The sequence below is a fragment of the Daldinia caldariorum genome (genome assembly GCF_022478825.1).
Source record: "Daldinia caldariorum strain CBS 122874 unplaced genomic scaffold F4812scaffold_9, whole genome shotgun sequence".
Lineage (NCBI taxonomy): Eukaryota > Fungi > Ascomycota > Sordariomycetes > Xylariales > Hypoxylaceae > Daldinia > Daldinia caldariorum.
In genome coordinates, this window is record NW_025953045.1 from 124,277 (window position 1) to 134,974 (window position 10,698).

The 10,698-nt window shown below is 46.1% G+C and overlaps 4 protein-coding genes across 4 annotated transcripts; 1 reads left to right on the forward strand and 3 right to left on the reverse strand.

Moving 5' to 3' along the window:
- Positions 1–591: 591 nt before the first annotated feature.
- Positions 592–4,072, reverse strand: F4812DRAFT_429246 (Dynamin central region-domain-containing protein). Its single transcript, XM_047934253.1, has 4 exons — positions 3,511–4,072; positions 3,035–3,418; positions 1,346–2,962; positions 592–1,290 (listed from the first exon to the last, which is right to left on the reverse strand). Exons 1-4 carry the CDS (start codon positions 3,607–3,609, stop codon positions 982–984), a joined length of 2,409 nt encoding a protein of 802 aa, XP_047789680.1. The 5' UTR covers positions 3,610–4,072; the 3' UTR covers positions 592–981.
- A 250-nt stretch (positions 4,073–4,322) lies between these two features.
- F4812DRAFT_429249 (uncharacterized protein) lies at positions 4,323–6,230 on the reverse strand. The gene has a single exon (XM_047934254.1). It carries the CDS (start codon positions 5,711–5,713, stop codon positions 4,742–4,744), a length of 972 nt encoding a protein of 323 aa, XP_047789681.1. The 5' UTR covers positions 5,714–6,230; the 3' UTR covers positions 4,323–4,741.
- Positions 6,231–7,119: 889 nt separating this feature from the next.
- On the reverse strand, positions 7,120–8,394 carry F4812DRAFT_429250 (uncharacterized protein). The gene is made up of 2 exons (XM_047934255.1): positions 8,193–8,394; positions 7,120–8,027 (listed from the first exon to the last, which is right to left on the reverse strand). The coding sequence occupies exon 2, from the start codon at positions 7,655–7,657 to the stop codon at positions 7,436–7,438; it is 222 nt and encodes a 73-aa protein (XP_047789682.1). The 5' UTR covers positions 7,658–8,027; positions 8,193–8,394; the 3' UTR covers positions 7,120–7,435.
- On the forward strand, positions 7,984–9,919 carry F4812DRAFT_459472 (protein phosphatase pp2a regulatory b; the record flags this gene model as incomplete). Its single annotated transcript, XM_047937552.1, has 6 exons — positions 7,984–8,027; positions 8,193–8,233; positions 8,374–8,471; positions 8,532–9,186; positions 9,247–9,839; positions 9,896–9,919. 6 exons carry the CDS (start codon positions 7,984–7,986, stop codon positions 9,917–9,919), a joined length of 1,455 nt encoding a protein of 484 aa, XP_047789683.1.
- Positions 9,920–10,698: the final 779 nt, after the last annotated feature.

The following is a 10,698-nucleotide window of genomic DNA, read 5'->3' on the forward strand; positions in this document are numbered from 1 at the left end:
TGGCGTTGTTAAAAATATTTATGGTTTTTGTTTTTGGGTTAATATTTAAATTTTCCTTACCTTTAAAACTTTGCCATCCTTTTTGGGTTAAAAATACCCCCCCCCCCCCCCCCCCCCCCAAAGAATTGCACCAAAAAACATATATTGCACAATATACACCACACTACAGTACTAGCAACTAAGCTCAACAGTGGTTTTTTAGGTCAAGCCCAAGTGGGAAGGTGATATTGATCTTGCATGAAGCACTTTTGTTAAAGCAACTAGTCACTCGATCGATACATCTGTGATTGAAATGTCCAAAGAGTGGTACGCGGAACACGTATGTAGGTAGCTATGTACATGTATATGTAGCTTGGCCTGCTCATCCGTCCGCCCTATTTTCTCCACCACTGCATGTCCAAGTCGAAGTCCACCTTGACCTGTTTTGAGCACACCATACACCGAGCCCAACCTACACCTCCAATTCTACGGTCCAGTACGTATTATACTTATACACCGTAAAAAAAAAAAAAAAAAAAAAAAAAGTCTCCCGGAGAGGGAGAAGTTCCCTCATCTGGGATACGATAGATTGCTGCTGAATATAATAGACGAAAAAAAAAGGTGGAAGAGGAGCATAGTCTGCGTTGTATGTACAAAATTTGTTTGCCTCAAAAGTGTTTCCCGACCTTGACCCCCCCGTCCGTGCATACTAAGAAAGAACACACCGAACGAATAAGCAACTAGAGACTAGTAACCCTGCGAGAGAGTGTGCGTGAGAACGTGGGCGAAGGCAGGCCAACTTAGCTTTTTTTTCTTTTTGGCCATTCCCCAGTCTAATTGTACAGATGAGATGACAGGGCAAGTTAGATATCGCATTCTTCTCTTCTACGTGGAAAACCTAAACCTCTTTTTTTTTTTTTGCCAGGTGGAGATGGTTCCGATTTCTAGTACAAGATGGTGGTGGTGGTGGAGGTAGTGTGGTGGGCCTTCGGATGTGCCCTATTATAACACTTCTCCAATGATTTTAGCTGCTTCCCGGTAGGTTTGCAGTAGCTTCTCGCATTTCTCGCGCTCCTTCTTGACACCGTCGTCTTCGTAAAGGAGTTCCTCAAATAGAGATTCCTTGTAGAGTTCACTGACAAGCCTGTTTTGCACCACGTCTTTGCAGTGATTGACGAGCAAATGCATAACGGCTTTGGGCACTTGATCAGCGATAGACTCGCGGACAATGTTAAAATACGAGGAAATAAGTGCGCGGATTAGCTCCGTCTCCATTGCCTCTCGATCGCTTAAGGCCGGTTCCACATCGCCCTGCAAGTAAACGTGTCAGTTGGGACAACAAACCAAGCTACAAAACCTGACTTACCGACTGCGGCCCAAAACCAAACCCGGCAGCTTTCGGGCTCTCAAGCTCCTCGCGGGCTAACGACGAGGACAACGCCGGTCGATGCGTTAATTTGTCTTCACTACGTCTAATACTTTGACTGAAAGTGGGTTCCACGCCCTGGCTGACATGGCGCGGAAGTGCAGAAGGAGCTCCAGGCCCGGAACCTTGGATTGGTTGACCATCCTTTCCAAAGAAGTAGGTCAAGAACGAATCGCGAGCAGTTCCAATCGCCTGCTGATTGAACCGGTTAGGCGAGTCCGAGCGCGTGCCATTCATGGCGGCGGCAATACTGGAAGTCCCGTTCTCACGGACAACAGGTGACATGCTCCGTGATCCTACTCCGGCTGGCTTTCGCGTTTGTGAAGCTTCAGTCCTATCGTGTTCAGGACCTTCCTCTTCGTTTGGTGTCTCGGTGCCATTTGTTCCAAATTCCTTCAACCGCTTCTTTTCTCGGCGGTCTCTTTCTTCCTGGATTAACTTCTTCCTCTCGCGCTCTTGTTTATTGCTGACCACGTGGCTCATGGCCGCCGCTGCCCCTAAGAAATTAGGGTGGTTTGTATTGATGTAAGCCCGTTGGATAGCAATAAGGGATTCGACGTAGGACGACGACGGTCCCAATCGCTCTCTCAGGAGATCCGATACAACCTCAATAAGCTTGGCCTGAAGTCTGGGATACCGGGAGAGCTCAGTCGAACCGCATGTGTGGCATATCTTAATCAACTCTTCATAAACCAACTCGACGCAGCGTTGACTGGGGAGCTCTAGCAGCTTGATTTGAGGTTTGACTAGTAGGTCAAAGGCCATTTCCGGCACAAATAAGCTTGGTCGAGGACCAGTCGAGTTGCGGATGGCTGTTCTGATATCGAGAGCAGAAAGATTGGAGGTAGGATCGATTGTCTCCAATGCACTACCAAAGACCGAGTTGAAAATGTAGTAAATCCGCGCGCCTCCAGACAGCTCCTTGGTCGATATATCTGTCGAGGTACCGTCGATGGACGAAATGAAAGAAGTAGCAAATCGAGTCATAAGCTGAAGAATCATAGACCCTCGGTGCTCCTTTCCGCTAAAATGCATATCTCCATAGCTTGCAAGTTCCTGTTGAGTTTGGCCCATCAGCGTGTTAAGGCGCGCCTTGATGTCTGGTAGCCGCTCCCGAATGTGTGCCATCAGAGTCTGGTTAAGGGTCTTGGCTAGATATTGGGTTCCGCATCGCATAGAGATCGTTCGGTAGGCAGGGTGGTGTCGGAAAAATTCCGACTCTGCCTTAAGAGCATCTTCCATGGGTCGATTGCCCTGAATATCTTGCTGTGATCGATTGACCACACCGATAAAGCCCAACTTTAATGGGTACACTCGGCCGGACAAGATATCTAATGCATTTGTACCGTGATCCATCAAGTCTACCTTGGTGAGAACACCGATCGTCCGACGGCCCAAAGGATCAACATGTCTGGCAAGTTTTAAAGCTTCCGAGTTAACAATGTCGACGTTTGCGGGGGAGACGGCGAGAATGATACTGTTGGGCTTGGCAATGTATTCAGAAATGAGGGTTCGAGTCTGCTTCTCAATATCGGCTGGTTGATCACCGATGGGAACCTGTTGCTCATTGGATCAGTTACTGGGTGAAGTCTTTTTTTTTCTCCTCTATTTGTTAGGTAGCTAGCATACCTTGGTGAGACCTGGCAGATCAACTAGAGTTAAGTTAAGAACGTGGGGAGAATAAATTTTTAGATTGATGGGTTGTCTGTTGATGCCCTTATTATTGCCGGCAACACGAGAGGTCTCATTTTCAATCTCACGCTTGACATCTGCAAAGTCGGTAAACCTTCGACCGGGTGTATGATGGAACTCAGCCCACTCTGAGCGGCGTGCTTGAGTGGGACTCTTGTAAGCGGCCTGTAGATCTGGTTCGGACGGGTCCTCTTCAACGTTGATTAATTGCAAAATTAACGGACGACGTGTTACAATGCCACTTCCTCGGGGCAAAAAATCGCGGCCAACAATATTCTCAAGTACCGAAGACTTGCCAGCTGATTGCGAACCGACGACAACCTATGGTGTAGACAAGAGTAAGCACGGGTGAGAGTATAAATCTTAGATTCGAAGGGAAAGGGGAAAGGGAAAAAAAAAGGCCTCGGACATACAATCTGAGGTAGGTCGAGGGAGTCTGTACCGATTGTATTAAAGACCAGGTCCTGTAGCTGGTTAACAATCCGTAACAGGTCGTCTCCTAGAGCAGCCATTTTTAGAGATGTTAAGCTCTCTCTATTAGCGTTAACAATGACAGAATTAGAGAGAATATTTGATCTCTTTCTGCTCAATTTGTGATGCTATCGCCGACAACAAAAATGCTGTTGGGTACCGGTTTATCTGCGGTCAACAAGGAATCGTAGGCGCCACCGTTAAGACAAACTCTCAACCGAGAAAGCACAAAAGACTACACGACGCAGTTGAAAAGATTCTAGTAGACTAGAGAAAAGGCTCGAGTCTAGTGATGAGGGGGGGGGGGGAGTGTAAAGTTGATGTGTTGCAGCCCAGTGGGTGCAAAACGACGAGGCGTTGAAAAATATGGAAATATCTACTGCTAAAAGTTTCCATATGCACATACCAGACTTGGTTCTTATTAAACATTTCATGCGCATAGGTATGTAAAGTACATAATGTTAGGTACCTTTGGGTCCTGCACTTGAATGCACTTAATGCACTTGGACTGTTGGAGAGAGAGAAATACATGATGCTACATGACGCCACGCTGAATACTAATACCCCGCCGCTGGTAGGTAGAGTATCTCGCAAGTACCCCATTTTCGGAGTTCCCACCCTGGTGGTTTTTGTCACCCAATCACTTCACCTCCCATTAGGTCAGACAGCTAATACCGAAGTACGTATCGAGATTATAGCTCTGAGGGTACTTTTTTTTTTGGACGTACATTCCACATGCATTATAAGGCACAGACTGGAAGCCTTGTCCCAAATATGTACAGGAAGATTTTCTCCCAATAGCCATCTCGACATCCACTCAGATCCCTACGACTCCATTATACTACTTGGCTACTGTACATACTCTCTTCTCGTACGTTCTTGTGGGAAAAAAAAAAATTATAAAACCGTTTAGCGCGGGAGGATGGTAGCGATAACCCGCATTCCAATCATTTTCACGATGCTTGAGACAGGTTTCCTCGGGGGGGTAGGAATAGCACGGAGTCAAAAAGTATGTAACTGAATATAGTTCTAACCTCGGGTATCATAATTTCATATACAGTTACCATTAGATATTATATAAGGCAATCATTTTTTGCAGAAAAAGCCATCGTAAACTCATGAGCTTGTAGGGTTTTTTTTTCTTTTTCTTTTTTTCTTTTTTTTTTTTTTTGTTCATGTCCCGCGGATATGACTCAAAAGTTGCTGAAGTCTTCGCACCGCTTTTAACTTTGAAGGTGAGGCTTCTTCATAAGGCACTGACAGGCTAGTAAGCTCTTCTCGAGCCTTATTTACTAGAGGCCCGAGCTCTCCCCATACTTCATCTGTGTAACTAGAAAGGACTCCCTGCCATTGGCTCACCCAGATGCTCTTCGCTTCTTCTACATTTGATGTACCGATCAAATTGGCATACTCGTGTATGCCTCCGCTATTCGACCCAAGATCAGGAAAGAAATTAAGTGCATCGTCCCACCGTCTCCTCAAAACACGTTCCCCGGATTCGCCATCTTCGAAAAGATGATGACGTATAGTTGCTTGTTCGATGTCTGTCAAATCCAGATATGTCTCCTCAGCTTCGCTATATGCTGAGTTGAGAAGCTCAACGACATCTATACCATCAGTTGGGTTAATCCGGGGTATAGTTCGCTGGGTCTTTTCAAGTGCAGGTTTATTAATCTGCTCATCCCCCAAGGCTTTGACGTTACCGGGGTCCCGTTCCTCTAAGATACTTGTACTACTATTGAGAAAGTCGCTAAAGGCAAATTCGATTTGGGCCCCTTCCTCCTGGCTCTGAGCGGATTTGAACGAGCTTGGAATTGACCTTTGCGCTAAGCTACTCCTATCCGTTGATATTTCATCCATACCCGCGCCTCGCCCAAGTCTGGATGATTCTGCTTTGTCTGCGGGCAAGGCGTCTGCTAGAGACCCGCCACTTGGATGCTGTAGGACCATATCGCCAGTGAGTTTACTCGCGGATGCGCTGAGTCGTGATACGAATGAGGTTGTAACCAAACCGGCTTCAACGGAGCTCGAATGCCCATTTTTCTTTGTTGATTCAGACAATGATTCGTCTATATTAATCGCAGTACCTTTGCCCTTGTCTTTGGTATCCTTGGCCATTGCGCTCTCGTGATTATCTTTATCCATCGTGCTTAGGCCTTCTATTCACGTTATCCATGAGGCAGAGGCGCAAGTGGAAATAGTGTGGGCAAGGTTCGGCTTTGGCGATGTAAAGTTTTCCGAATGGAATACAACATTGAATGATGTAGCTCATATTTACCTAGGTACATCATAGGATACTTAGGTGTCAACCTTGGGTCGAGGTTTAGCCGCCTTTATTTGCATGTGACTACAAAGACGTCTATTCGTATGTAAGTTATCTAATCACACACGCACACACACCATATATACCTAGTATAGGTAGGCATATATGGACTTGAGTCCCTCAGAGATATCGTATAGGTACCTCTTTGATTTAAAGCCCAACCACGTATTAGGGTAACATTTTGAAGAAATCCATTGCTGAAGGTCGTGGACTCGTGGTAAATCGTGCCACGTGCGACGCTTCCTGATGTGGTTACAAAGAAGCCGGATTGTCATGTAACGCGGCGCAAAATCATACAAATCTGTGCAGAAGGTTACTTACATGTATTATGTACCTGGGTATGTATCTATTAATATATGGTGGTTGCAACTTGCAACGCATGTTAAATGTAGGGCATGCATTAGGTAAGGTAGGTATACAGAGCCCGCCGCGCCTCCCAGATGAATGTGTCTTGATTTTGTACCACCTATGTCATACGTCGTAAATAAACTTGAAATTATTAAGGCAGGTATGCAGGCTACCCCAAGATGACCATGCTTTTTAGATTGCCTAGTCGATACTTTAGCAGTATGACCATGAACATGGTATTTAAATAAGAGGCATAGGTAATCGTATACTGTTCATTTACGCTAGGGGTGAGTTGGACAGACATGCTAAATCATGTTGTAAGCTTAGAGTAGTGAATTACTAAAATAGTTCTAGGTAATGGTACATGTAGTTAATAGAAAAAGAAAAGATCATAGTACAATACAGTCATGCATGTACATGCATAAGTAGTTGCAAAGTATAGGTAATTATGTATTGCGGTATTCCTTTTCGCTTAAGATAATATCTTACCTACTTAACCTAGGTAGGTACCTTTTAGGTAAGTTATTTTCGTTTATTAAATCACAATTCTGTACGAAGGTTGGGCCAAAAGTCAAGCACATGATAAGTTTTTAGCGCAGGAACTTAACGTGCACAATTATAATAACACTGTATTGGCTTAGTACTAGTTTTAGGGACGGATATTGGTTCATACGCTAAATCCTAGGCGGTTTACCACTATAATTATAGTGGTGCTAGCTGCTATTGGTATAGCTGACAACGTATAGCTTTTTTTTATTAACACATAGTTTACCTCAATTTGAATATGTAAGACTTTTGGCCCTAACTTTGAGGTAGATAAAGTACTTCTGAAGGTAAAAATCTAGACCTACAATGTATATTAAATATAAGCCTCTACCTAGGAATTACCTATGTACTAAGATAGAGCATCTTGTAGCTAACCAGGTACCAAGATACAGCACTGAAGCAAACCAAAATCGGCAGGCCCGCAACTGACATAAGCGGACCACGCAACAGGTAAAGCATCTGAGCATCAATCAAACAATCAAATTACCCTTCCCACTCCTCCCCCAAATTCCCGACCCAGAACTGCCAAACCGCCCAGACCCTTGCCCATAGCCCATAGCCCATAACGTACTACTGCCAGGACCACTCCCAGGACCATAAACTAGCATCACATCACTCACCCCCAAAATACCAACGACTACGCTTTGCCGTCATTTTGCAGCTGCTCGTGTATTCTTTTTTTTTCTCCCATCATTCCCCCCTCCCCCCCCTTCCCTCCTGACAGCCAGCGGGTATTTCCGACCACATTTTGACTGTTGTGCATGACTTTTTGATTGACCCGAAGTCTCATTGTCTGCACATTTCTTGATCTCGCCGACCGCAAAAGTCATTGGGAGCGAGCGCACCAACCAACCGCCTAAGGACCTTCGCATCTTTCCAAACTCCCACGCCGTCAATACGTACAGCACCCCGCCGCCCTAGACCCGCCCCTCCGATTACCTTTTCCCACATCCCAGCCTACCAAGCCTACCTATCTCCAGCAGCCGCAAGATAACTCGACACGCTTCTCGGTCTGTCCTCACCTCAAATCGCGTACCAACCCTCCATCGCCTCATCACCTCATCGCACCATCGCACCATCGCCGAGCCCTCATTAGTACCGGCTGCGATAAGTTACTCTAACCACCTACAACGCACACCTTCTCTGAACCGAGATACGGGTCGGAGCTTAGGTAGCTTCACCCCAGTTTATCGCGAATATGGTGGACGGAGATTCTAACTCTCCCACCTGGAAGTTCACCCAGTAAGTTTGCACAAAGGACCTTCAACGAACTTTCTTTAGATTCGTAGCTTTTATTGCTACCCTTCCCTTCGACCTGCAGGCAGCATATCAACCCTCATGCATATGCCCTACAACTGTCGGCTATCTACTCGATAACAATTACTAACTCCCGCCGCTCGCTTCTAGGTGTTTCGGTGACAAAGGAGATGTTGAGGATATCACAGAAGGTAAATTTTATATGTGTTTTTCCTAACCCAAAGACATTTCGTGGGGCTTCCCCGAGCTACGTATAGCACAGTCCCTCGAATCCTCTCCCATCAGTAAACGAGACAGGCTCTGTGTGCGCATGCTTACATGAGATTCTTAGCTGATATCATATCAACCGTCGAGTTCGACCATACTGGTAATTACTTAGCAACAGGAGACAAAGGTGGCCGAGTTGTTTTATTCGAGAGGAATGAGACGGTTAGTTTTGATACCTTTTACAATGTCCCGAAGAGAAATTCGGTCTGATATAGTGTGCAGAAAAAAACTTGTGAATATAAATTTCACACCGAATTCCAGTCACACGAGCCAGAATTCGACTACCTCAAATCCCTGGAAATCGAAGAGAAGATCAACAAGATTAAGTGGTGCCGTCGTCAGAATGCTTCTCACTATTTACTTTCCACCAACGACAAGACGATCAAACTATGGAAGGTTTTTGAGAAGTCACTGAAAGTAGTAGCCGAGAACAACTTATCTCACGACCTAACGCCCGGCAATGTTGCTGGTGTTGGAGGAGGAGCCCCCAGGGCTCTTCATCAGTCACACTTCAAAAATGCCGGAGAGTTGAAGCTGCCACGATTGACGCATCACGATACTGTCGTTGCTGCGGTTCCCCGGCGTACATATGCAAATGCTCACGCTTATCACATCAACAGTATCTCGGTCAACAGTGACGGAGAGACCTTCATAAGCAGCGACGACTTGCGGATCAACCTCTGGAATCTTAATATTCAGGACCAAAGTTTCAATATTGTCGACATCAAGCCTGCGAATATGGAGGAGTTGACTGAGGTCATTACTGCTGCCGAATTCCACCCCATAAGCTGCAATTGGTTTATGTACGCGAGTTCGAAGGGTACCATTAAGCTAGCAGACATGCGAGAAAGTGCTCTTTGCGACCAGCATGCGAAACGTATGAGTCCCTATCTATGCTCAGTTCACAAGGGCACCCTCAGCTAATAGCATCCTTTAGTTTTCGAACAAGAAGAGGACCCGTCATCGAGATCATTCTTTTCAGAAATCATATCCTCCATTTCGGACGTGCGCTTCTCATATGACGGTAGATACATCTTATCTCGAGACTACCTCACTGTGAAGATCTGGGACGTCAATATGGAACGTCAACCAGTCAAGACCATACCCATTCATGAGCACCTTAGACCGCGGTTATGCGATACGTACGAGAACGATAGTATCTTCGACAAGTTTGAAGTTGTTTTCTCGGGCGACGCCAAAAATGTCATGACTGGAAGTTACAATAACAACTTCATGATCTATCCTTCGGATCCCGAGAAGGAGATCGAGGTTGTTCTACAGGCGGACAAATCGGCCTTCAAGGCGAAGAAAGTAGGTATCCCGACGCCTATCAATTCGTCGACGAGCCCCACAGCGACCAACGGCGGTAAGAAGGGCGGATCGCGTGCAGGTAGCCCGGCGGCCGGTGCGGGTCAAGGACAGAGGATGCGGAAGGAGACGGACGCAGATCAGATCGATTTTAACAAGAAAATCCTGCACATGAGCTGGCATCCGTTCGAGGACAGTATCGCAATCGCTGCCACGAACAATGTAAGCCATCATACCCAAATACTCTTCAAGTGTCAGCGATGGCTAACATGATACAGTTATTTGTCTTTTCGGCCCTCTAAAGGCGTAACGGTGCTCTCCGGTAGCGGCCGGATATTTCGCAGCCCGGCGTTCCTGCTCTGCGGAAGAACGTCCCGATTCGAAGTGCGGTAGAGATGTGCGTCGTCATTGCCAGTAGTCTGTCTCCTTGATGGTTGCGCGGTCCTTTCTGGACTTAGATGACTATTTGTAGTATTTATGAGACTGCTGGCTTACCCAACAAAAGTGGATGCGTTGTAAATGAGAAGACGTTGGGTTTACGACACAAAAGGTAAAATATGCATACGGGAGGGTTGACTTTGCCCTAAGCCTAGCATACCAGGCGGTTGGGAATTGTAGTAAAGACATGTTGGGAGGACTGAAGCATGGCCATTCAGCAACGGAATCCCACAAGGAGCCAGTTGCATCTATGTCGGCGGACATGGGGCCCAATATCATGGCATAGACTCTACAAGGCAGACTAAAGACCATAAGACGGGGACTCAAGACGAATGAGATCTGAAGCATGTATAATTGCATTCCCCAGCCCGCTGTTAGTGTTTGATGAGTTTGCTCACATGTAAACCCCTCGTGAACATAGCAACCGTGCATTTGTAGTCAACAACAAGCCCACCAGCCCACCATCTTTCAATGGTTTGGTAGTTGTTGGAAGTAATTTAGCTAGTTCCTTGTGCAACCAAAAAAATGGCATAACTCTTCGTTAGAAGTGTGAGGGGGGGGGGGGGGGGGGGGGGGGGGGGTAGGTGGTTATAACGATATCTAGAAGGGGTGAATAAAAGGTAATGTAAAAGTAGAATAAATA